The following is a 24,663-nucleotide window of genomic DNA, read 5'->3' on the forward strand; positions in this document are numbered from 1 at the left end:
TGTCCGGACTGGAAGTGGGTGAAAGTGTCCGGACAGGAAGTGGGTGAAAGTGTCCGGACAGGAAGTGGGTGAAAGTGTCCGGACTGGAAGGGGGTGAAAGTGTCCGGACTGGAAGGGGGTGAAAGTGTCTGGACTGGAAGGAGGGGAAAGTGTCCGGACTGGAAGGGGGGGAAAGTGTCCGGACTGGAAGGGGGGGAAAGTGTCCGGACTGGAAGGGGGGGAAAGTGTCCGGACTGGAAGGGGGGGAAAGTGTCCGGACTGGAAGGAGGGGAAACGTCCGGACTGGAAGGGGGGGAAAGTGTCCAGACTGGAAGGGGGGGAAAGTGTCCAGACTGGAAGGGGGGAAAGTGTCCGGACTGGAAGGGGGGGAAAGTGTCCGGACTGGAAGGGGGGAAAGTGTCCAGACTGGAAGGGGGTGAAAGTGTGCGGACAGGAAGGGGGGGGAAAGTGTCCGGACTGGAAGGGGGGGGAAGTGTCCGGACTGGAGGGGGGGGAAAGTGTCCGGACTGGAGGGGGGGGAAAGTGTCCGGACTGGAAGGGGGGTGAAAGTGTCCGGACTGGAAGGGGGGTGAAAGTGTCCGGACTGGAAGGGGGGTGAAATTGTCCGGACTGGAAGGGGTGAAAGTGTCCGGACTGGAAGGGGGGAAAGTGTCCGGACTGGAAGGGGGGAAAGTGTCCGGACTGGAAGGGGGGAAAGTGTCCGGACTGGAAGGGGGGGAAAGTGTCCGGACTGGAAGGGGGGGAAAGTGTCCAGACTGGAAGGGGGGGAAAGTGTCCGGACTGGAAGGGGGGGAAAGTGTCCGGACTGGAAGGGGGGGAAAGTGTCCAGACTGGAAGGGGGGGAAAGTGTCCGGACTGGAAGGGGGTAAACTTGTTATAAAACTTCCCACAAGGTGTACTGGTGAGCTCTGGATCCAATACATATAAGGTTCATCACTGAAGTAAGGACAGAAGTGCCCGTTAATTCCAGCGGCTCTTTGGGGGTGAGCGCTACACAAGCATGACTCCCAAAGGCAGAGGCATGATGGGACTTGCAGTTTCACAGCAGCTGGAGGGACATCAATTTGACACCCCCTGGTTTAAAGGATCATTTAATTAGTAGCCACTTGTAATTGAAGAGTTGTAATGCTGACCAGCCCCCCCCGGAAACTCTAGTGTTTGACTCGAACATCGGCCACTTTTGTGGTCGCTGAACACCCCCCCACACCCTGCTGTTCGCCCACCACACCCCACAATGCACTGTGTCCTGACAGCACATTGTGATTGGCCAAAGCAATGCACCTGACCGTGGGTCAGGTGCAATGCTTGGGCCATTTACAGCAAAATTGGGTGGAGCTAGTGGTTACGTCACGGCTAGCTCCACCCAATTGCTTACATCTGACCGGCAAATGGCAGATAGCAGCAAGTGCTTGGGGGTGCGGACAGGTCAGCGGACATCGGGGGCTTTTTTTTTTTTATTTCTGCGAGTCGGGGTTGTCGTGATTGACGATGAATTACAACAGTGGAACAATTTTTGAGGCTTTTTTTTTTTCAAGGACTTTTCAAAAACGGTTGTTTTTTTCATTTAATTTTACAAATTTTTGGTGAATGGGTAGGGGTATCATTCTCATTCACAAGGAGGGAGGCCAGGAGCTAGCGGGGGAGGGGGTGCTTCCAGATTCCGATAAGTCACCCCCTGCAGACCCCCACAACCACAGACCAGGGTTGTGGGGAAGAGGCCCTTGTTCCCATCAACATGGGACAAGGTGTTTTGGGGGGGGGGGGGGAAGTCCCTTAAAAGTCCTACTAGGCCTAAAGGGCCTGGTATGGGGTTTTTTGGGGGGGACCCGGACATGTTTTTTATTCTTTTACTGTGGGGGCCCCCCAACCTTCCTATCAGACCTAAAGGGTCAGTTTTTTATAAAATGTCAGTCCTGCTGCAGCAGGTTCTATACATTGTTCAGATGTGCAAATTGACAGGCAGTGTAAGGGGATTCCCCCCTCCCCCCCAGTCATGATATTTAAAGGAATGTTTCTTTTTTTTTTTATCTTTAAAAACTGTACTTTTTGTAAAAAATGTTTTCATTGATTCCTGTCCCTCAGGGCCGTACCCGAGTCCCCATACCCCTTTTATGGCCAATAACTGGCATGTAAGCCTTCAAAATGGGCACTTTTGAATCCCATAGACTTGCATTAAGTTTGAAGTTCGCGGTCAAACTTTCGTTAGATTTGAATGTTCGACCGCGAACCAAGCAGGGAGGTGTTTCGGCCAATCATTAGTGTTGGATTTTGTTTTTAATTTAGCGTCGGCTGTAAATTTCCCGAGAGACGACCCTCATCGAAAATCCCAGGGATTTGTTGGCCGCCCTTTGGGTGGTCTTGGTTGTGCTTTTGGTTGACCTGTCCGCTCTCCTACCGCTTTGGAACACCTACAGAAAAAGCCGAACATTACGCACCTGTATCTTTCACCCGGCCGCTGATCTCACAGTAGGCTGTGGCGATTTCCTCTGCGTTGGTGACATCCAGCTGCATCAAGCAAAGGTTTGAGGAACAAGCCCTCCTGAGTTCTTCAGCCCCAGGCCCGTTTCTGTTCAATACACCAGCGAAAACCAGGAGGCCTTGTTTATCCAAATGCTTCGCTAAAGCGTGTCCAAACCCGGAATCACACCCTGAATAATGAAAGCAATGACAACATAAGCATGACCCAGCCAAAATAAACACCTTCCCCCGAGTGCGGCCAAGAACTTGACAAGCTATGAAATTACTGCAGAAGCGTTCATTGAGTGGAGACTCCTAGCCTGAGGATGTGTTGCTGTTATTTTGTACAATAATTATCCTTTAGAGCAGAGGTCGGTCTCCTGACTTTCCAAGTAAAGGGCCAGATTATTGTCCTTCAGGCTTTGGGGGGCAGACTGTGACCAGTGGGAGTAGAAAATGCCCCAGCATCAGTGCCCCATGATTGGTTTTAATGGGAGGAATAGTGACCCATTGTTGATATCAATCAAATGCATAGTGCCCCACTGATGGTGTCAGAAGGGGGAATGGTGTTCGTTGGTGGAATAGTACCCGAAAGGCCAGATATGAGCATGCAAAGGGCCACATCTGGCCCCCGGGCCGCAGTTTAGAGAACACTGCTCTAGAGCAGAACTTCAGGCTTACAACTAAATGCACAGTTAGAATACAGCAAGGAGGGTGGCACCACGTCTGTCCTCAATCTGTATTAGAAGTATTGACCGCAAGATGTCCAACCTGAGAGCAGACCCTTGCAGGGAAGTCAGAGAAAGTGTTTTTGAAATATGGGCAATGTCAGCATCTGTCTGTGACCTCAGCTCTCCAGAAGGCCTGACGTTGGTTCATTGCCTTCTCTCACTGACCACTGATACTTGGGCATCTTTTTCCTCCCACTAACACTGCAGAATTTTTAACTCCCATTGATCACCAATGCTGAGGCACCTTTTCCTCTTACTGTCCACCAAATCTGAGCCATTTTTCCTCCCACTGACCATTCATGGTGGGGCACATTTTCATCCCACTGACCATTCATGGTGGGGCACCTTTTCCTCTGACTATTCATGGTGGGGCACCTTTTCCTCCCACTGACCATTCATGGTGGGGCACCTTTTCCTCCCACTGACCATTCATGGTGGGGCACCTTTTTCCTCCCACTGACCATTCATGGTGGGGCACCTTTTCCTCTCACTGACTATTCATGGTGGGGCACCTTTTCCTCCCACTGACTATTCATGGTGGGACACCTTTTCCTCTCACTGACTATTCATGGTGGGGCACCTTTTCCTCCCACTGACCATTCATGGTGAGGCACCTTTTCCTCCCACTGACCATTCATGGTGGGGCACCTTTTCCTCCCACTGACCATTCATGGTGGGGCACCTTTTCCTCTCACTGACCATTCATGGTGGGGCACCTTTTCCTCCCACTGACCATTCATGGTGGGGCACCTTTTCCTCCCACTGACCATTCATGGTGGGGCACCTTTTCCTCTCACTGACCATTCATGGTGGGGCACCTTTTCCTCCCACTGACCATTCATGGTGGGGCACCTTTTCCTCCCACTGACCATTCATGGTGGGGCACCTTTTCCTCTCACTGACTATTCATGGTGGGGCACCTTTTCCTCCCACTGACCATTAAAGGTGGGACACCTTTTCCTCCCACTGACCATTCATGGTGGGACACCTTTTCCTCCCACTGACCATTCATGGTGGGGCACCTTTTCCTCTCACTGACCATTCATGGTGGGGCACCTTTTCCTCCCACTGACCATTCCTGGTGGGGCACCTTTTCCTCCCACTGACCATTCATGGTGGGGCACCTTTTCCTCCCACTGACCATTCATGGTGGGGCACCTTTTCCTCTCACTGACTATTCATGGTGGGGCACCTTTTCCTCCCACTGACCATTAAAGTTGGGACACCTTTTCCTCCCACTGACCATTCATGGTGGGACACCTTTTCCTCCCACTGACCATTCATGGTGGGGCACCTTTTCCTCCCACTGACCATTCATGGTGGGGCACCTTTTCCTCCCACTGACCATTCATGGTGGGGCACCTTTTCCTCCCACTGACCATTCATGGTGGGGCACCTTTTCCTCCCACTGACCATTCATGGTGGGGCACCTTTTCCTCCCACTGACCATTCATGGTGGGGCACCTTTTCCTCCCACTGACCATTCATGGTGTGGCACCTTTTCCTCCCACTGACCCCCAATACTGGGACATTTTTTCCTCCCACTGACCTCCAACACTGGGACATTTTTTCCTCCCACTGACCCCCAACTCTGGGACATTTTTTCCTCCCACTGACCCCCAACACTGGGAAATTTTTTCTTCCCACTGACCCCCAACACTGGGACATTTTTTTCCTCCCACTGACCCCCAACACTGGGACATTTTTTCCTCCCACTACTGATACCCAACACTGGGACATTTATTCCTCCCACTGACCCCCAACACTGGGACATTTTTTCCTCCCACTGATCCCCAACACTGGGACATTTTTTCCTCCCACTGACCCCCAACACTGGGACATTTTTTCCTCCCACTGACCCCCAACACTGGGACATTTTTTCCTCCCACTGACCCCCAACACTGGGACATTTTATCCTCCCACTTACCCCCAACACTGGGAGTTTTATTTCCTCCCACTGACCCCCAACATTTGGGCATTATTTCCACCCACTGACCCCCAACACTGGGACATTTTATTCCTTCCACTAACCCCCAACATTTGGGCATTACTTCCTTCCAATGGCTACCAATGCTGGGGATTTCTTTCTCCCTTTTCCCAAAAAACTGGAGCATTAGTTACTACCACTTCACACCAGCGCGTAACATTCTTTTTCCCACTGCCCGCCATCGCTGAAGTATCATTTCCTCTCCCTGCCCACCAAAGTTGGGGTATTCTTCTTCCCACTAACTACCAACGCTGGAGCTTTTCCTCTCCCACAACCTCAACCTAATATGCACCAACGGGATCACTTTTGCCGGTCACATCCTACAAACACATTCATAATATTCTTCACATTATACATTTACAACATACGGTTATAATTGGTTTTTATATCTAAAATACGTATAGAACGATTTTGTTTCCCTTCAACATAAACAAAGAATGGCGTCTACCAATAGATATACAGTATATGCATAATGAATGCAGCATCCCCAAGGCCTGTCTACTGAGCACCGTAACTGCTTGAGGATAAACAAAGTGCCCAGAGGTCGTAGAAAGTAGATCAGCTTTGGATTTTCATCTGCATGTAATATTCCCACCGAGACCGTCACTTGAAGAAGTTATACGTCGTCACGCGGGAGGCAGTTAACTGCGATGATGCACGGCCCTCCCCGATCTAGCAGCCAACTATTATGAGGGTGATAATATGAGGGTAAAATTTTAAAGGCCATTAAACTGTCTTACTCCCTTTCTTCAGATTTACTAACACAGTTACAAATTTAATACGCTCAAAGAAAAGTGATGACCATCAAGTTAACCTCTCAAGTTGTGGCTTTTTTTGGAGAACGGTAGAACAAAATCTTCAACTGCCACCCTAGAGGTAAAACAATTCTTCCTGACCCCCCCCCCCCCCATGGGGGGGTTGACTCCTTGTGTCAAAATTTTGCGCTATCGGCCTTTACTAGTTATAATGCAGGAAAGTCATGACTGTTTTCCTTATTGCTGACTCATGCTTACTGAACTTACTGGAAAGAACTCCTTTCGAAACTCGAAGTAAAATATTCTTTTGCTCATTCTTTCCTTCAGCAGGCTCCTTGTCAGCACATGTGAATGTAGAAGACCGATTGGCTTCAACTCCTGCCCCTCCTTCTACCAGTGCTGCTGTACAGGGGATTGCAAGAGGTCCATACCAAGCCAAATTCATTTATTAAAATACGTTTTAATAAATACATATTCACATTTTTTTGTGTTTTTTATACTGTATCTGCCTGGAGTTCAGATTGAATTGCAGTAAGAAGACTATCTGTAAGGGGAGGTAACCAGTGCACCCAATCACAGGCATGCACCCAATCAAGAAGGGTAACCACTGCACCCAATCACAACCAGGCATGCCACCAGTCAGGGGAGGTGACCAGTTCATCCAATCAAGTAAGGTGACCGATGCACCCAATCACAGGCATGCACCCAATCAAGGGAGATGAGCAGTGTACCCAATCAAAAGGTGTGAATCAAAGTAATTGACCAGGGCAACCAGTCGTGTGCATACACCCAATCAAGGGAGGTGACCAGTGCACCCAATCACAGCTGGGCATGTGACCAGAGGAGGTGTCCAGTTCACCCAATCAAGTAAGGTGACCAGTGCATCGAATCATGGGCATGCATCCAATCAAGGGATCTGACCAGTGCACCTAATCAAAGGTGTGAATCAAGGAAGTTGACCAGGGCAACCAGTCATGGGCATACACTCAATCAAGGGCGACGACCAGCACACCCATTCACAGGCGTGCACCCAATCATGGGTATGCACACAATCAAGGGGGAGACCAGTGCACCCAATCACTGCTGGGCATGCCACCAATCAGATGAGGTGTCCAGTTCACCCAATCAAGTAAGATGACCAGTGCACCCAGTCACAGGCATGCACCCAGTCACAGGCATGCACCCAATCATGGGTATGCACCCAATCAAGGGAGGTGACAAGTGCACTCAATCACAGCCAGGCATACACCCAATCAAGGGGGAGACCAGTGCACCCAATCACAGCCGGCATGCCACCTATCAGAGGAGGTGTTCAGTTCACCCAATCAAGTAAGGTGACCAGTGCACCAAATCATAGGCATGCACCCAATCATGGGTATGCACTCAATCATGGGTATGCACTCAATCAAGGGAGGTGATCAGCGCACCCAATCACAGCCGGGCATGCCATCAATCAGAGGAGGTATCCAGTTCACCCAATCAAGTAGGGTGACCAGTGCACCCAATCAGAGGCATGCACCCAATCATGAGAGGTGACAGTGCACCCAATCACAGCTGGGCATGCCATCAATCAGAGGAGGAGTGCAGTTCACCCAATCAAGTAAAATGACCAGTGCACCCAATCAGAGGCATGCACCCAGTCATGGGTATGCACCCAATTAAGGGAGGTGACCAGTGCACCCAATCACAGCTGGGCAAGAGACAGTACGCACAATAATGGAGATGCACACAATTAAGGGGGGGGGGGTGATCAGTGCAGCCTATCATGGGCATGCATACAATCAAGGGAGATGACCAGCGCACCCAGTAGCAGGCTTGCACTCCATCGAGGGAGCATGCGCTGTACACCCAATCATGGTGCAAAACTAAAACAAAAAGTCTGGGTTGGAGCTCGGCTGCATTTATTATTCTTTAGCTCAGTAGAAGATGAAAAATAACTTTACTCACACAATTGAACTCTTTAAGAATATATTCTGGGTGGCTAGCAATCTCTTGACCTCAAAACTTCCTTACCTTTTGTCCTTTTATTATTTTTGAATCTCAAAATCTTAAAGTCTTTATAAATAATAGATCAATAAACCGGACGACTCCGGCTACAGAAAAGCCGTTATAGCAAAGGACTACATATTCAAATCGCGAAGGACAATTTGATGTAATGGTTTCGCAGGTGGAACTTGTGGAAAGTACATTAAAGAGAAATACAATTTCCTTTGGTTATGGCGTACGGGAACATTGGTTTTTATGAACATGGCTTGGGATTTATAGACAATCGCTGTGTTTGGGAGTCAATGACGGCCAGTGGCAAGGAGGATGAGGTGGAGTGGGACTGCTGAGGCATGTAAACACGCTCCGTAAAAAATAAAAAAATAAAAATTAGAAAACCGATTTTGCGCTGTGTAGCCAACAAAGTGCCACAGCCGTTTCTATAGCTCCTCATTTTTCCTTTCGGCGCGCTCCAACCAAACATGAACAAGGGAAGGAAGAAGGGTTGTTGGTCAATTTTATTTTACATTTAATTTCACAGTTTTCAAGTGTATCAAATGATGTTTTGTGTATTTGAAATATTTATTGCATCACTAAAAAGAAAGCGTTCTCTTACTAACAAAAATGTACCAAGTGGTGTGTAACGGAACCGGACCCCGACTGCACTGGGGTATTCCCGTTAGACTCCCGCTTCCCTGTCCAAACACAGATCCACGGACACCACCGCTGACCATACAGGAAATAGACCGCTTTCTTTTAACACAGAGACAAGATATATACCTTCAAGGGAACAACCCCCCCCCCCCTGTATATGGACACAGGGCGGGGCAAACCAAATCTAGCAACCAGAGACACCCCCCACCAAGCCAATACACAAACACATACATCCCATAATAGTTTGCTCCCAAGCAAGACACACAATAGAACAATAAGATGCACCACATGGCAGTAAACAATGAACAACCCCCCCCCACCCCACCCATACATGTCTACACAATATCAGGACATTTCACCCTGTACCCCTAACAGGCACAGGGTGACTTACACATAGGAGGGATATGGAAAGCTGAGACAGGGGTCTCCCCACCCCTCCATGGGTGTTGTGTTCCATGGGCCCCCCACCCAAAGTCACTCCCGTCACATGGTGCATCTGTGACATTCAGTCTGCAAGGCATGCGGGACTTTCCTAAACAAAGCCCAGCACTGTCTATACCAAAGTCTCTTGCGCTCTGATGAAGAAGGGTCCCCCTTCGAAACGCGTCAGCCTCACTTTGAGAGTCTACCCTCGTGACGTCACTCACACTGGCTCTACACTCCCTAGTTTCTTTCAGGATCTGTAATGCTTGTTTTACTTCTTTGTTTGTGAATATTTATATTTTTTATTTAACAAAATCTCAGATTTACTGAGGTAATGCGCAAGGTTGGTGTGCTCAGGGGCGGATTGACAACTCATGGGGCCCCCGGGCAATAGGAGATCATGGGGCCCCTGTGTCCTTGTCCAAACTCAAAAAAACCTATGAAAAAGGTACCAGGAGCATCTCATGGGGCCCCCTACTGACCCCGGGCCCTCGGGCAGTACCCAAGTTTCCAAATGGTCAGTCCGCCCCTGGGTGTGTTCTTTCTTTTTGCTTCACTTCACAGTTTTAGTTGGGCTTCCCAACTGTACAACCTTCCATGTACTGGTGGATTTGTTTCGGGGTACCTTCAACCCTTCTACCCCTGGTTTGAGTCCTAGAGCACAGGAGGTGTCGGTTCTGCTTCCACCAGAGTTTCTTAACCAGGGTTCCATGGAATCAGGGCTGTGGACAAGGGGGTACCGCCAGTCCTCCTGTTCGGGGCCCAGACCAGCAGGGAGGGCCCAGGCAGCTGGGTGAATTGGATGTGGACAAAGGGGAGATCGACATGGCGGAGTGCAGAGGCAATTACTGGGACCGGTCCCCTGTATGGCTCTCTCTGCAGCAGCTGAAAGCCGGCTTCTTCTCCTCTCCCTCCCGCTGGCTTTCAGCTGCTGCAGAGAGAGCCATACAGGGAACTGGTCCCAGTAATTACCCTCCCTGTGCAGCATACGTTCCCCCCTGTTGCCCAGGCCCCCCTTTGTGCCCCCACATTGCTGCCGGCTTCCCTCCTCTCCTTCCCACTGGCAGCAGCAAGCACACAATAGGATCCTTCAGGATTGAGAGTGGGGGAAGGGTCCAGTAAATATGTCACATTTACCAGCCCCTTCCTTTCCTCAATGAACACAATGAGTGATTGGTACATATCACTCACTGTATTCATTCATCATTTTTTTGGGGGAGGGGGGGTGTTAGGTTAGCTGTATGGGGCCCCCGTGGTTTCTAACAGCAGCCCTGCAAGGAATCCTAGGGTTCCTCCAGTGGTTGCTAGGAGTTCCTTGAGCAATGCGCAATCCTGCCTTTCAGGTTTTTATTGACACCAATGATCTTTTTAGCTACCTGTAAGTGGGTAATTCTTCCCACTGACCCCCAATGTAAGGGACATTCTTCCCACTGACCCCCAATGTAAGGGACATTCTTCCCACTGACCTCCAATGTAAGGGACATTCTTCCCACTGACCCCCAATGTAAGGGACATTCTTCCCACTGATCACCAATGTAAGGGACATTCTTCCCACTGACCCCCAAATGTAAGGGACATTCTTCCCACTGACCTCCAATGTAAGGGACATTCTTCCCACTGACCCCCAATGTAAGGGACATTCTTCCCACTGACCTCCAATGTAAGGGACATTCTTCCCACTGACCCCCAATGTAAGGGACATTCTTCCCACTGATCACCAATGTAAGGGACATTCTTCCCACTGATCACCAATGTAAGGGACATTCTTCCCACTGATCACCAATGTAAGGGACATTCTTCCCACTGACCACCAATGTAAGGGACATTCTTCCCACTGACCCCCAATGTAAGGGATATTCTTCCCACTGACCCCCAATGTAAGGGGCATTCTTCCCACTGACCCCCAATGTAAGGGACATTCTTCCCACTGACCCCCAATGTAAGGGACATTCTTCCCACTGATCCCCAATGTAAGGGACATTCTTCCCACTGACCCCCAATGTAAGGGACATTCTTCCCACTGACCACCAATGTAAGGGACATTCTTCCCACTGACCACCAATGTAAGGGACATTCCTCCCACTGACCCCCAATGTAAGGGACATTCTGCCCACTGATCCCCAATGTAAGGGACATTCTTCCCACTGACCCCCAATGTAAGGGACATTCTTCCCACTGACCACCAATGTAAGGGACATTCTTCCCACGGATCACCAATGTAAGGGACATTCTTCCCACTGACCCCCAATGTAAGGGACATTCTCCCCACTGACCCCCAATGTAAGGGACATTCTTCCCACTGACCCCCAATGGACTGGTAGCTGTGAGGGTCCCTGTGTGGTCACAGGGTGGAGGAAGGCTGGGTACAGGGCAGGTTGTGTTCTGAATGTGGAAAATCACTGAGCAGTGAACATTTGAAGTGTCTCTCGGAGACAACACGATACATTGTGGACTTTGCACCCGCGCAGCACATCGGTTCATTCTGCACATTCTGCATTTTCCTGTCATTCCACTTTGCAGACGTAAAACATTTTTCTGTTCAGATTCCGTGTCTGAAGGTCCCTGCGGTCACAGAGTTGTAGGGGAGAGATTCTTACGAAGGAGCGCCGGGGATTGAACTAAGCAATGCACTCCGGAGTCCCGCTGGGGTGTCCAAACTACGGCCCTCCAGGTGTTGAAGTACTACAAGTCCCATCATGCCTCTGCCTCTGGGAGTCTTGCCTGTGGATGTCAGAGTCATGCAAGGCCTCATGGGACTTGTAGTTCCTCAACACCTGGAGGGCCGTAGTTTGGACACCCCTTGGTTAAGTGATATCGATTATTGCAAACATTTATTATATCGCAGCTTACCGATCGTTAGACGTGACGGCTGCATTCCTTTTCTTTTTTTTTAGACTTTCCTTCCTTTATTTTCACCTGGAGATCCGGCCAGTAAGTCTGTTGTTTTTCAACAAACCAAGCTGTCCTGCAGATGTAGCAGTTAGAGGGATGAGACTGACCACGGAGAGGGGTGCTTACCATGATCATCTTTTATTTATGTAAAGCCTCAACCCCACAAAGGACAGAAAACTTCTGTAACGGATTATAAAGCGAGAGCCGGAGTTCGGCTTCAGTGTGTTAGTGTATCTAAATCTGCTAGTATAACAGTCCTCCCCTCCCTCCAAGACTGACAATGCTGCTGTCCTAAGGTGCCCGCCTGTGCTCCTTCCTCCAGACTGGGGGGGGGCGCACTCTAATGCAGGAGGTGTGTTACTGGCCAGATCACCAGAGAGGAAAAAGAAAACTAAAGCAGCCGTCACTAATGATTGGTAAGCTGATATATATTATATTTTTAGTTTTGGGTGTAATTCCGCGACCATCAGATATGTGCAACAAGGTGCATTTTTGTGTACCACAGAGATCACTGTACTTCCCCTGACATCGTCTTCCTCTTCTTTCCTCTCCAGAAGGATGGAGCCATCTTCGTTCAGGCATCATCCAGGGCCAACATCTTCTTTCTGGACTGAGATGCCGACTCAGGGATAAATCCCTGGTGTGTGTGCAGATCCTGGCTGTGTTCACAAATGTCTGACGCAGATCAGCCATCTTCTGCAACCTCTCACCTTGTGACTTGCTGGATGGGAGGGAGGATGGGAGGGGGGAGGGGAGGGAAGATCGGAGGGTGGATGGGAGGGGAGGGAGGATCGGAGGGTGGATGGGAGGGTGGAGGGGAGGGAGGATCAGAGGGTGGAGGGGAGGGAGGATGGGAGGGGAGGGAGGATCGGAGGGAGGATGGGAGGGGAGGGAGGATGGGAGAGTGGAGGGGAGGGGGGAAGGGAAGGTGGAGGGGAGGGAGGATCGGAGGGTGGAGGGGAGGAAGGATCAGAGGGTGGATGGGAGGGAGGATCAGAGGGTGGAGGGGAGGAGGGAAGGGTGGATGGGAGGGAGGAGGGGAGAGTGAAGAGGAGGATGGGAGGGTGGAGGGGAGGAGGGAAGGGTGGAGGGGAGGGAGGATAGGAGGTAGAGGGGAGGGTGGCGGGGAGGAGGGAAGGGTGGATGGGAGGGAGGAGGAAAGGGAGGATGGGAGGGGAGAGTGAAGAGGAGGATGGGAGGAGGGAAGGGTGGATGGGAGGGTGGATGGGAGGAGGGAAGGGTGGATGGGAGGGTGGATGGGAGGGTGGATGGGAGGAGGGAAGGGTGGATGGGAGGGTGGATGGGAGGAGGGAAGGGTGAATGGGAGGGTGGAGGGGAGGAGGGAAGGGTGAATGGGAGGGTGGAAGGGAGGGAGGATGGGAGGGTGGAGGGGAGGAGGGAGGATGGGAGGAGGGAAGGGTGGATGGGAGGGTGGAGGGGAGGGAGGATGGGAGGAGGGAAGGGTGGAGGGGAGGGAGGATGAGAGGAGGGAAGGGTGGATGGGAGGGGACGGAGGAGGGTGGAGGGAAGGGTGGATGGGAGGGAGGATTGGAGGAGGGAAAGGTGGATGAGAGGGAGGAGGGGAGGGGAGAGTGAAGAGGAGGATGGGAGGTAGAGGGGAGGATCGGAGGGTAGGAGGGTGGGAGGAGGGAAGGGTGGATGGGAGGGAGGAGGGAAGGGGGGATGGGAGGGAGGAGGGAAGGGTGGATGGGTGGGAGGAGGGAAGGGGGGATGGGAGGGAGGAGGGATGGGGGGAGGGTAGCATGGGATGCTATGCTGATCAGAGGTTAGAAGGAGAACAGGTTTGCCCGATACCTTCATGATATGGTGAATTTTGGCCGCTGTCCAGGTTGTTTTATGTGCACTCTCATGCTATGGAAACACGTTTACGTGACAAATGGAAGTTTTTCAAAAGTTCAAAGAAAAAAAAAATTCAAAGTACGTTAAAAGGACATAAAATCGATGCAGATAAGATAACAGCGGAGTCGCGCCGCGCCCAGTTCCCATCCATAGAATAGAGCGGACTTCAGCCCCGGGGGAGCTATAGAATTTTTTTGTTTTGCTTTATTTGTTTTTCTTTTTTTTGACAAATAACAAGTGTAGTTTTTTTAAGTATTTTTTTTAAATTCATGTTTATTAAATTTATAACTTTTCATATGTGACTTTATTTTTGTTTCTTTTGTTTGACAAATAACAGATTTATTTATTTTTTTTAAGTATTTATTTTTTTTTATTTATGTTTATTTATTTTATAACTTTTCATATGTGACTTTATTTTTTTTTTGACAAATTTAAAAAAAAAAACCAAGAAACTACACCTGTTCTTTGTCAAACAAAAGAAACAAAAATAAAGTCACATATAAAAAAAAATAAAGTCACATGAAAAGTTATAAAATAAATAAACATAAATAAAAAAAAATACAAAAAAAAAAACTACACCTGTTACTTGTAATTTTTTAAAATGTATGTTTATTTAATTTAGAACTTTTCATATGTGACTTTATTTTTTTCTTTTGTTTGACAAATAACAGATTTTTTTTTTTTTAAGTATTTTTTTAATTTATGTTTATTTATTTTATAACTTTTTATATGTGAGAGCTAAATTAAAAAAAAAAAACAACCAAAAACTACACTTGTTATTTGTCAATCAAAAATAAAGTCACATATAAAAAGTTATAAAATAAATAAACATAAATTAAAAAAATAAATACTTAAAAAAAAACCAAAAAAAAATCTGTTATTTGTCAAACAAAAGAAACAAAAATAAAGTCACATATGAAAAGTTATAAAATAAATAAACATAAATTAAAAAAATAAATACTTAAAAAAAAAACAAAAAAAAATCTGTTATTTGTCAAACAAAAGAAACAAAAATAAAGTCACATGAAAAGTTATAAAATAAATAAACATAAATAAAAAAAAAATACTAAAAAAAAAACTACACCTGTTACTTGTCATTTTTTAAAACGTATGTTTATTTAATTTAGAACTTTTCATATGTGACTTTATTTTTTTCTTTTGTTTGACAAATAACAGATTTTTTTTTTTTTAAGTATTTTTTTAATTTATGTTTATTTATTTTATAACTTTTTATATGTGAGAGCTAAATTTAAAAAAAAAAAAAAACCAAAAACTACACTTGTTATTTGTCAATCAAAAATAAAGTCACATATAAAAAGTTATAAAATAAATAAACATAAATTAAAAAAATAAATACTTAAAAAAAAATCTGTTATTTGTCAAACAAAAGAAACAAAAATAAAGTCACATGAAAAGTTATAAAATAAATAAACATAAATTTAAAAAAATAAATACTTAAAAAAAAACAAAAAAAAATCTGTTATTTGTCAAACAAAAGAAACAAAAATAAAGTCACATGAAAAGTTATAAAATAAATAAACATAAATAAAAAAAAAATACTAAAAAAAAAACTACACCTGTTACTTGTCATTTTTTAAAACGTATGTTTATTTAATTTAGAACTTTTCATATGTGACTTTATTTTTTTCTTTTGTTTGACAAATAACAGATTTTTTTTTTTTTAAGTATTTTTTTAATTTATGTTTATTTATTTTATAACTTTTTATATGTGAGAGCTAAATTTAAAAAAAAAAACAACCAAAAACTACACTTGTTATTTGTCAATCAAAAATAAAGTCACATATAAAAAGTTATAAAATAAATAAACATAAATTAAAAAAATAAATACTTAAAAAAAAACCAAAAAAAAATCTGTTATTTGTCAAACAAAAGAAACAAAAATAAAGTCACATATGAAAAGTTATAAAATAAATAAACATAAATTAAAAAAATAAATACTTAAAAAAAAAAAAAATCTGTTATTTGTCAAACAAAAGAAACAAAAATAAAGTCACATGAAAAGTTATAAAATAAATAAACATAAATAAAAAAAAAATACTAAAAAAAAAACTACACCTGTTACTTGTCATTTTTTAAAACGTATGTTTATTTAATTTAGAACTTTTCATATGTGACTTTATTTTTTTCTTTTGTTTGACAAATAACAGATTTTTTTTTTTTTAAGTATTTTTTTAATTTATGTTTATTTATTTTATAAATTTTTATATGTGAGAGCTAAATTTAAAAAAAAAAACAACCAAAAACTACACTTGTTATTTGTCAATCAAAAATAAAGTCACATATAAAAAGTTATAAAATAAATAAACATAAATTAAAAAAATAAATACTTAAAAAAAAACCAAAAAAAAATCTGTTATTTGTCAAACAAAAGAAACAAAAATAAAGTCACATGAAAAGTTATAAAATAAATAAACATAAATTTAAAAAAATAAATACTTAAAAAAAAACAAAAAAAAATCTGTTATTTGTCAAACAAAAGAAACAAAAATAAAGTCACATGAAAAGTTATAAAATAAATAAACATAAATAAAAAAAAAATACTAAAAAAAAAACTACACCTGTTACTTGTCATTTTTTAAAACGTATGTTTATTTAATTTAGAACTTTTCATATGTGACTTTATTTTTTTCTTTTGTTTGACAAATAACAGATTTTTTTTTTTTTTTAAGTATTTTTTTAATTTATGTTTATTTATTTTATAACTTTTTATATGTGAGAGCTAAATTTAAAAAAAAAAACAACCAAAAACTACACTTGTTATTTGTCAATCAAAAATAAAGTCACATATAAAAAGTTATAAAATAAATAAACATAAATTAAAAAAATAAATACTTAAAAAAAAACCCAAAAAAAATCTGTTATTTGTCAAACAAAAGAAACAAAAATAAAGTCACATATGAAAAGTTATAAAATAAATAAACATAATTAAAAAAAAAATACTAAAAAAAAAACTACACCTGTTACTTGTCATTTTTTAAAACGTATGTTTATTTAATTTAGAACTTTTCATATGTGACTTTATTTTTTTCTTTTGTTTGACAAATAACAGATTTTTTTTTTTTTTTTTAAGTATTTAAACAGGTGTAGTTTTTTTTTTAGTATTTTTTTTTATTTATGTTTATTTATTTTATAACTTTTCATGTGACTTTATTTTTGTTTCTTTTGTTTGACAAAGAACAGATTTTTTTTTGTTTTTTTTTTAAGTATTTATTTTTTATAATTTATGTTTATTTATTTAATAACTTTTCATATGTGAGAGCTAAATTAAAAAAAAAAACAACCAAATACTACAACTGTTATTTGTCAAATAAAAGAAACAAAAATAAAGTCACATGAAAAATTATAAAACAAATAAACATAAATTTGAGAAAAATGCGACACAATCGATCATTATCAGCTCAGTTTTGATCCAATTCATCCTGGATCGACCGGAAAGGGAAATGATGCCCCTTCCTCATTTGATCGATCGATTAGTAAAAGTGACGTGTGCAGAAATCGTACGGTCAGATTGTAATGTGTGTATCAAGCCGAAGATCGACCCAAGGAGCTGCCTTATTGGATGCAAACTCTATTGCAAGACCCGCCTGATTCGCCGCGAATCGATTGGTTAGATTACATACGGGCTGGAGGCGGTTTTGGTAAATGCCGAAATGATCGACTTCTATTCCAAACTGACCTATAGTTGACAACGCATTGGCAATTTATCGATCGCAACTGTTATCTCCGTGCGATCTCGTCATCTGATCGATCAAAATGAGATCGAATTTGTGAACAGAGTATCTCGATACGTCCGATCTACGCAACACAATCCATCGTTCTCCGCCCTGGCCAATCAAATCAGTTGAATCAGTTCGATCTAAATTGATTGACAGGGAAATGACACCTTTTCCATCATTTTGATCGATCGGAGAGTAAAATCAAAACACATGTGGCCACCATTGGACACAGATTGTACGGTCAGATTGTAATGTGTATGTGTACTTTCACGCACGTTGGCAAGCGTTTTCGGTGCATTTACAGGCATTTGCAGTGCGTTTTCGGGGAGTTTACAGGCGTTCGCAGTGCGGTTTCGGTGCATTTACAGGCGTTCGCAGCTCATTTTCAGTGCATTTACATGCGTTCGCAGCGCGTTTTCAGGCGCTCAGTGCATTTTCGGTGCATTTACAGGCGTTCGCAGCTCATTTTCAGCGCATTTACAGGCGTTCGCAGCACGTTTTCGGGGCATTTATAGGCGTTCGCAGTGCGTTTTCGGTGCATTTACAGGCGTTCGCAGCTCATTTTCAGCGCATTTACAGGCGTTCGCAGCTCATTTTCAGCGCATTTACAGGCGTTCGCAGCACGTTTTCGGGGCATTTATAGGCGTTCGCAGTGCGTTTTCGGGGCATTTATAGGCGTTCGCAGCTCATTTTCAGTGCATATACATGCGTTCGCAGCGCGTTTTCAGGCGCTCAGTGCATTTTCGGTGCATTTACAGGCGTTCGCAACTCATTTTCAGCGCATTTACAGGCGTTCGCAGCACGTTTTCGGGGCATTTATAGGCGTTCGCAGTGCGTTTTCGGGGCACTTATAGGCGTTCGCAGCGCGTTTTCAGTGCATTTACAGGCGTTCACAGTGCGTTTTCAGGCGCTCAGTGCATTTTCGGTGCATTTACAGACATTCGCAGTGCGATTTTGGTGCATTTTTTAAAATAATCGTTTACCTTTATTTCAATGTATTTTTTTTACTAAGTTGCACAATTTCTTAGGCGTTTGCGAGCATTTTTATGGTCGGTTCACACTATGGCTGCGCATGAATTGCATGGGAGCGTTCCTGTGCGATTCCTGTGTGGGAATGGTGTGAACCGGCCTTCGGTGCGTTCACATGCATTTGTGGTGCGTTTTTTGGAATAATTTTTTTGGGTGCCTTGGTACAATTTTAACCCATTCAAAATGAATGTGCTGAAATCGCACCGCGTGGGAACAGCGCAGGAGCGCAGAGAGCGTTCCTGTGCGACTTGTGTGCAGGAACAGTGTGCACTGACCCTCGGTGCGTTCACATGCATTTGCGGTGCACTTTTTTTGGAACAGGTTTTTTTTTGGAGGTGCGCTGCGATTTTAGCACATTCGAATGGACTACAATCGCACTGCGTGGGAACTGCACAGAGCGCTCATGTGCGATTCATATGCTAGTGTGGTGAGAACCGGCCCTCAGCGCGTTCGTTTGCATTTGCGGTGAGTTTTTTGGAGCCACATTTGCCTTCGTGTCTGCGTGGGAATAGCACAGAAGCACACAGAGCGTTCCCGTGCGACTCATGCAGGCACGGTGTGCACCGACCCTTGGGTGCATTTACATGCATGTGTGGTGTGTTTTTTTTTTTTTTGGGTGGTGCAGCGTGATTTTAGCCGATTCAGACAGAATGGGCTGAAATCGCAGCGCGCAGAACTGAATGGGAATCACGCAGAAGCGCGCTGAGCGTTTCTGTGCGACTCACGTACTCACCTTTTTGGTGCCTCAGTGCGTTTTAACCCATTCAAAATGAATGTGCTAAAATCGCACCGCGTGGGAACAGCACAGGAGTGCACAGTGTTCCTGTGTGACTCACATGCAGGCGCGGTGTGTACCTACCTTTGGTGCGTTCACATGCGTTTGCGGTGCCTTTTTTTTTTTGGAATAATTGTTTTGGGTGGTTCCATGCGATTTCAGCCCATTCAAACCAGATGGGCTGAAATCGCACCATGTGTGCGTTCCTGTGCGACTCACGTGCAGGTGTGGTGTGTACCAACCCCCGGTGTGTTCACATGCATTTGCGGTGCCTTTTTTTTTTTTCGAATAATTGTTTTGGGCGGTTCGGTGCGATTTTAGCCCCTTCAAACCAGATGGGCTGAAATCGCACTACATGGGAACAGCGCAGGAGCGCACAGAGCATTACTGTGCAACTCACGTGCGGGCACGGTGTGAACCGGCCCTCGGTGCGTTCACATACGTTTGCGGTGCCTTTTTTTTTTTTGGGAATAATTGTTTTGGGCGGTTCCGTGCGATTTTAGCCCCTTCAAACCAGATGGGCTGAAATCGCACCACGCGTGCGTTTCTGTGCAATTCATATGCGGGTGTGCTGAGAACCGGCGCGTTCGTGTGCATTTACGGTGCACTTTTTGTTTTTTGTCATTTTTTCCTGTGTCAATTCATTCTTTTTTATAGGCCGCGTTTGCGCGCTTTCATGCACCTTTACATGCGTTTTCAGTGCATTTTTAATCGTTTCCTTTTTTTTTGCCAGATTGCGTTAACGCGCGTTTGCAGAAAACCATGAAGCACGTTGTCCTTTTTTTTTTTTTTTTTTTTCTTTTTACAAATGCACATGATGGCGTAAGCGGGGCTCAATCGTTTTCATCGCGTTTGCGTCCGTACTGCGTTTTAAAAAAAAAAATCGCACTTGGCGGCATCTGCTGTTCTTTGTGTCTGATAAAGGATGTTGTGTGCGGCGGCCCTTTAAACCCCCCCCTCCCCCCCAATCCACGTCTGGTGGGACGCGGCTCTTACCTGTGACCAGGACGCTCTTGCCTGCGGCGGGCAGCATCCGTCTGGCGGGCAGCGCGGCGTAGTAGAGGACGCACGCCACAAAGAAGACGCTCAGCCCCAGCTTGGCCGGGAAGACGAAGTAGCAGAACGCCTCCAGCAGCAGCAGCGCCGGCAGGGCGCACGGCGAGGCGTTCTCGATCTTCACTTTGTTCTTCACGATCTTGCGGACGGCTAACCCGGAGAAGAGGGCGCCCAATCCCAGGTAGAGCGCCGCCGCGTCGCCCCCGGCGATTTCCATCCTGAGGCGAATTTGGGGGGGGGGGGTAAAAAAAAGTGGCCGGTCAGTCGGGAAGTCCAGGCAGGCAGTTGTCGCCGGTCCTCATAGTTCTTAGTAACTTGCCCTTTATAAGTATTGCCTTCCCACCTCTCCCCGTGTCTGTGAGTGCGTTCCCCTCGTTCTCTGACACCCTCGTTGTCTGACACCCGGCTCCTCCTCCCACACTCAGAAAAAGAACTTTCAGTAATTATTAGAAGACGGGACGGAGTTTTACTCGTTTCTGTAGAATCCCAGGACGGGACAGCAAGGAGGGGGAGGGGGGCGTCAGAACTTGTGGCATCTGAGATCTTCTCCTATAGGACTTAAAGGGCATGTCCATACTTTCTGGAGGGGTGGAAGTATTAAAGTCCAACTGAACTGTCAGGTTAAACCAGCTAAATACATTCCGGGAGCATCAAAGCCAAAGGTGTGCAAAGCCCACAGCCTGTAGAAAAAGCCTGTCCCCTGCCAGCACGCTGCACAGAAGGACCGCTCTGTGTGGAAGCAGTGGTCTCTCTGCAGAGGTCGGAGCATTCCCTGCTGAGATCCCCAATCAGCTCATGCTCCCTCCTGATTGGAGAGTTCTACGTCTGTCCCTTACTAGCATGCTGTAGAGAAGGACCTTTGCTCTCTGCGTGGAAGCAGTGGTCTCTCTGCAGAGGTCGGCACTCCCCCTGCTAAGTCCATGCTAGAGATCCCCTATCAGCAAAGTTCATGCTGAAGGACGTTTGCTCTCTGTGTGGAAGCAGTGGTCTCTCTGCAGAGGTCGGAGCATTTCCTGCTGAGATCCCCAATCAGCTCATGCTCCCTACTGATTGGAGAGTTCTAATTTTGTCCCTTACTAGAATGCTGCAGAGAAGGTCCCTTGCTCTCTGTGTGGAAGCAGTGGTCTCTCTGCAGAGGTCGGCACATTCCAAGTCCATGCTAGAGATCCCCAATCAGCTCATGCTCCCTCCTGATTGGAGAGTTCTACGTCTGTTCCCTGCCAGCACACTGCACAGAAGGACCGCTCTGTGTGGAAGCAGTGGTCTCTCTGCAGAGGTCAGCGCATTCCCTGCTGAGATCCCCAATCAGCTCATGCTCCCTCCTGATTGGAGAGTTCTACGTCTGTCCCTTACTAGCATGCTGTAGAGAAGGACCTTTGCTCTCTGCGTGGAAGCAGTGGTCTCTCTGCAGAGGTCGGAGCATTCCCTGCTTAGATCCCCAATCAGCTCATGCTCCCTCCTGATTGGAGAGTTCTACGTCTGTCCCTTACTAGCATGCTGTAGAGAAGGACCTTTGCTCTCTGCGTGGAAGCAGTGGTCTCTCTGCAGAGGTCGGCACTCCCCCTGCTAAGTCCATGCTAGAGATCCCCTATCAGCAAAGTTCATGCTGAAGGACGTTTGCTCTCTGTGTGGAAGCAGTGGTCTCTCTGCAGAGGTCGGAGCATTTCCTGCTGAGATCCCCAATCAGCTCATGCTCCCTACTGATTGGAGAGTTCTAATTTTGTCCCTTACTAGAATGCTGCAGAGAAGGTCCCTTGCTCTCTGTGTGGAAGCAGTGGTCTCTCTGCAGAGGCCAGCACATTCCCTGCAGAGGTCGGCACATTCCAAGTCCATGCTAGAGATCCCCAATCAGCTCATGCTCCCTCCTGATTGGAGAGTTCTACGTCTGTTCCCTGCCAGCACACTGCACAGAAGGACCGCTCTCTGTGGAAGCAGTGGTCTCTCTGCAGAGGTCAGCACATTCCCTGCTGAGATCCCCAATCAGCTCATGCTCCCTCCTGATTGGAGAGTTCTACGTCTGTCCCTTACTAGCATGCTGTAGAGAAGGACCTTTGCTCTCTGCGTGGAAGCAGTGGTCTCTCTGCAGAGGTCGGAGCATTCCCTGCTGAGATCCCCAATCAGCTCATGCTCCCTCCTGATTGGAGAGTTCTATGTCTGTTCCCTGCCAGCACACTGCACAGAAGGACCGCTCTGTGTGGAAGCAGTGGTCTCTCTGCAGAGGTCAGCGCATTCCCTGCTGAGATCCCCAATCAGCTCATGCTCCCTCCTGATTGGAGAGTTCTACGTCTGTTCCCTGCCAGCACACTGCACAGAAGGACCGCTCTGTGTGGAAGCAGTGGTCTCTCTGCAGAGGTCAGCGCATTCCCTGCTGAGATCCCCAATCAGCTCATGCTCCCTCCTGATTGGAGAGTTCTACTTCTGTCCCCCACCAGCATGCTGTAGAGAAGGACCTTTGCTCTCTGGGTGGAAGCAGTGGTCTCTCTGCAGAGGTCTGGCATGCTCCCTACTAAATCAAAGCTAGGGATCCCCAATCAGCAATCAGCAAAGTTCATCCCCCCTGCTGATTGGCCAGTTCTAATTCTGTCCCCTATCAGCATGCTGTAGAGATGGACCCTTTCTCTCTATGTGGAAGCAGTGGTCTCTCTGCAGAGATTGGCACATTTCTTGGTGAGATCCCCAATTGGAAATGTTTGTGCTCCCTGCTGATTGGACAGTTCTAATTCTGTCCCCTGCCAGCATGCTGTAGAGAAGGACTCTTGCTCTCTATGTGGAAGCAGTGGTCTCTCTGCAGAGGTCTGGCATGCTCTATGCTGAGTCAAAGCTACAGATCACCAATCAGCAAAGTTCATGCTCCCTCCTGAATAAAGAGCTCTAGGTCTGAGTTGTAGGGATGTATCAGAGCTCTGCAGAGAGAGCAGAAAAGCCTGTCCCCTGCCAGCATGCTGCAGAGAGGGACCCTTGCTCTGTGTGTGGAAGCAGTGGTCTCCCTGCAGAGGTCTGGCATGCTCCCTACTGAATCAAAGCTAGGGATCCCCAATCAGCAAAGTTCATCCCCCCTGCTGATTGGCCAGTTCTAATTCTGTCCCCTACCAGCATGCTGCAGAAATGGACCCTTTCTCTCTGGAAGCAGTGGTCTCTCTGCAGAGGTCTGGCATGCTCTATGCTGAGTCAAAGCTAGAGATCACCAATCTGCAAAGTTCTTGCTCCCTCCTGAATAATGAGCTCTAGGTCTGAGTTGTAGGGATGTATCAGACCTCTGCAGAGAGAGCAGAAAAGCCTGTCCCCTGCCAGCATGCTCCAGAGAAGGACCCTTTCTCTCTATGTGGAAGCAGTGGTCTCTCTGCAGAGGTCGGCACACTTCCTGCTGAGTCAAAACTAGAGATCCCCAATCAGCAAAGTTCATACTCCCTCCTGATTGGAGAGTTCTACTATCTGTCTCCTACCAGCATGCTGCACAGAAGGACCCTTGCTCTGTGTGGAAGCCGTGGTCTCTCTGCAAAGGTCCTCCTGCTGACTCAAGGACAGAGCTCTCCAATCCACAAAGCCCATCCCCCCCCCGCTGAATGAATTCATAGACGGTTCATGGGAGCTCTGCAGAGATCACAAGCGTGCGGCGCAGCAGTCGGTGCATTTCAGTCGTCGCCGTCTGCAGATTTCCTGGCTGCGACTCATTCACAAGGATGGACAATGCAGGAGCTGCCACTCTGAAAATGCAGGTTGCCTGGCCGTCTCTGGAAATGCAGGTTGCCTGGCCGTCTCTGGAAATGCAGGTTGCCTGGCCGTCTCTGGAAATGCAGGTTGCCTGGCCGTCTCTGGAAATGCAGGTTGCCTGGCCGTCTCTGGAAATGCAGGTTGCCTGGCCGTCTCTGGAAATGCAGGTTGCCTGGCCGTCTCTGAAAATGCAGGTTGCCTGGCCGTCTCTGGAAATGCAGGTTGCCTGGCCGTCTCTGACTTCCCGAGTCACTGATCATAACAGAAAGGCAGAGCGGAGTCAGGAATGCCGATCGGTGCGTTTGCTTCTGGTCATTCGCCAGCAGTGATAACCAATCAGCTTCCAGGCCGGTTCACACCATAGAAACACAGTCTCCAGATGCGTTTCCGCATGCGCTTTTTTTTTAATGCATTTTTAGCTCATTCCGGTGCGTTTTTGATGCTTTCCGGTTAATTATTTTCCTTTCTCTTTTTCTTCAATTGAGGGCCGATTCACAGTCTAGAAACGCAGTCCAGATGCGTTTCGGATGCGTTTTTGCATGTGAATTTTTTCTGCATTCCAGTGCATTTTTCCCCTCTCTTTTTCTCCAATTTAAATAGGGACGTATGTTCC

The 24,663-nt window shown here is 46.3% G+C and overlaps 1 protein-coding gene across 1 annotated transcript in view; it reads right to left on the bottom strand.

The window, feature by feature from the left end:
* The window catches only part of LOC149449375 (17-beta-hydroxysteroid dehydrogenase type 2-like), a 41,749-nt gene extending 20,471 nt beyond the window's left edge, over nt 1-21,278 (bottom strand). Inside the window, exons 1-2 of the mRNA XM_089693316.1 lie at nt 20,280-21,278; nt 2,436-2,648 (exon numbers count right to left, since the gene is read on the bottom strand). Coding sequence (XP_089549442.1) covers nt 2,436-2,648; nt 20,280-20,556 — 490 coding nt within the window. The 5' untranslated portion in view covers nt 20,557-21,278. The remainder of the gene's footprint in view (nt 1-2,435; nt 2,649-20,279) is intronic.
* Nucleotides 21,279-24,663: the final 3,385 nt, after the last annotated feature.

Source organism: Staurois parvus, unplaced genomic scaffold (genome assembly GCF_062004578.1).
Source record: "Staurois parvus isolate SC_StPar_1 unplaced genomic scaffold, SC_StPar_1.0 ptg000622l, whole genome shotgun sequence".
In the NCBI taxonomy this organism is placed as follows: Eukaryota; Metazoa; Chordata; class Amphibia; order Anura; family Ranidae; genus Staurois; species Staurois parvus.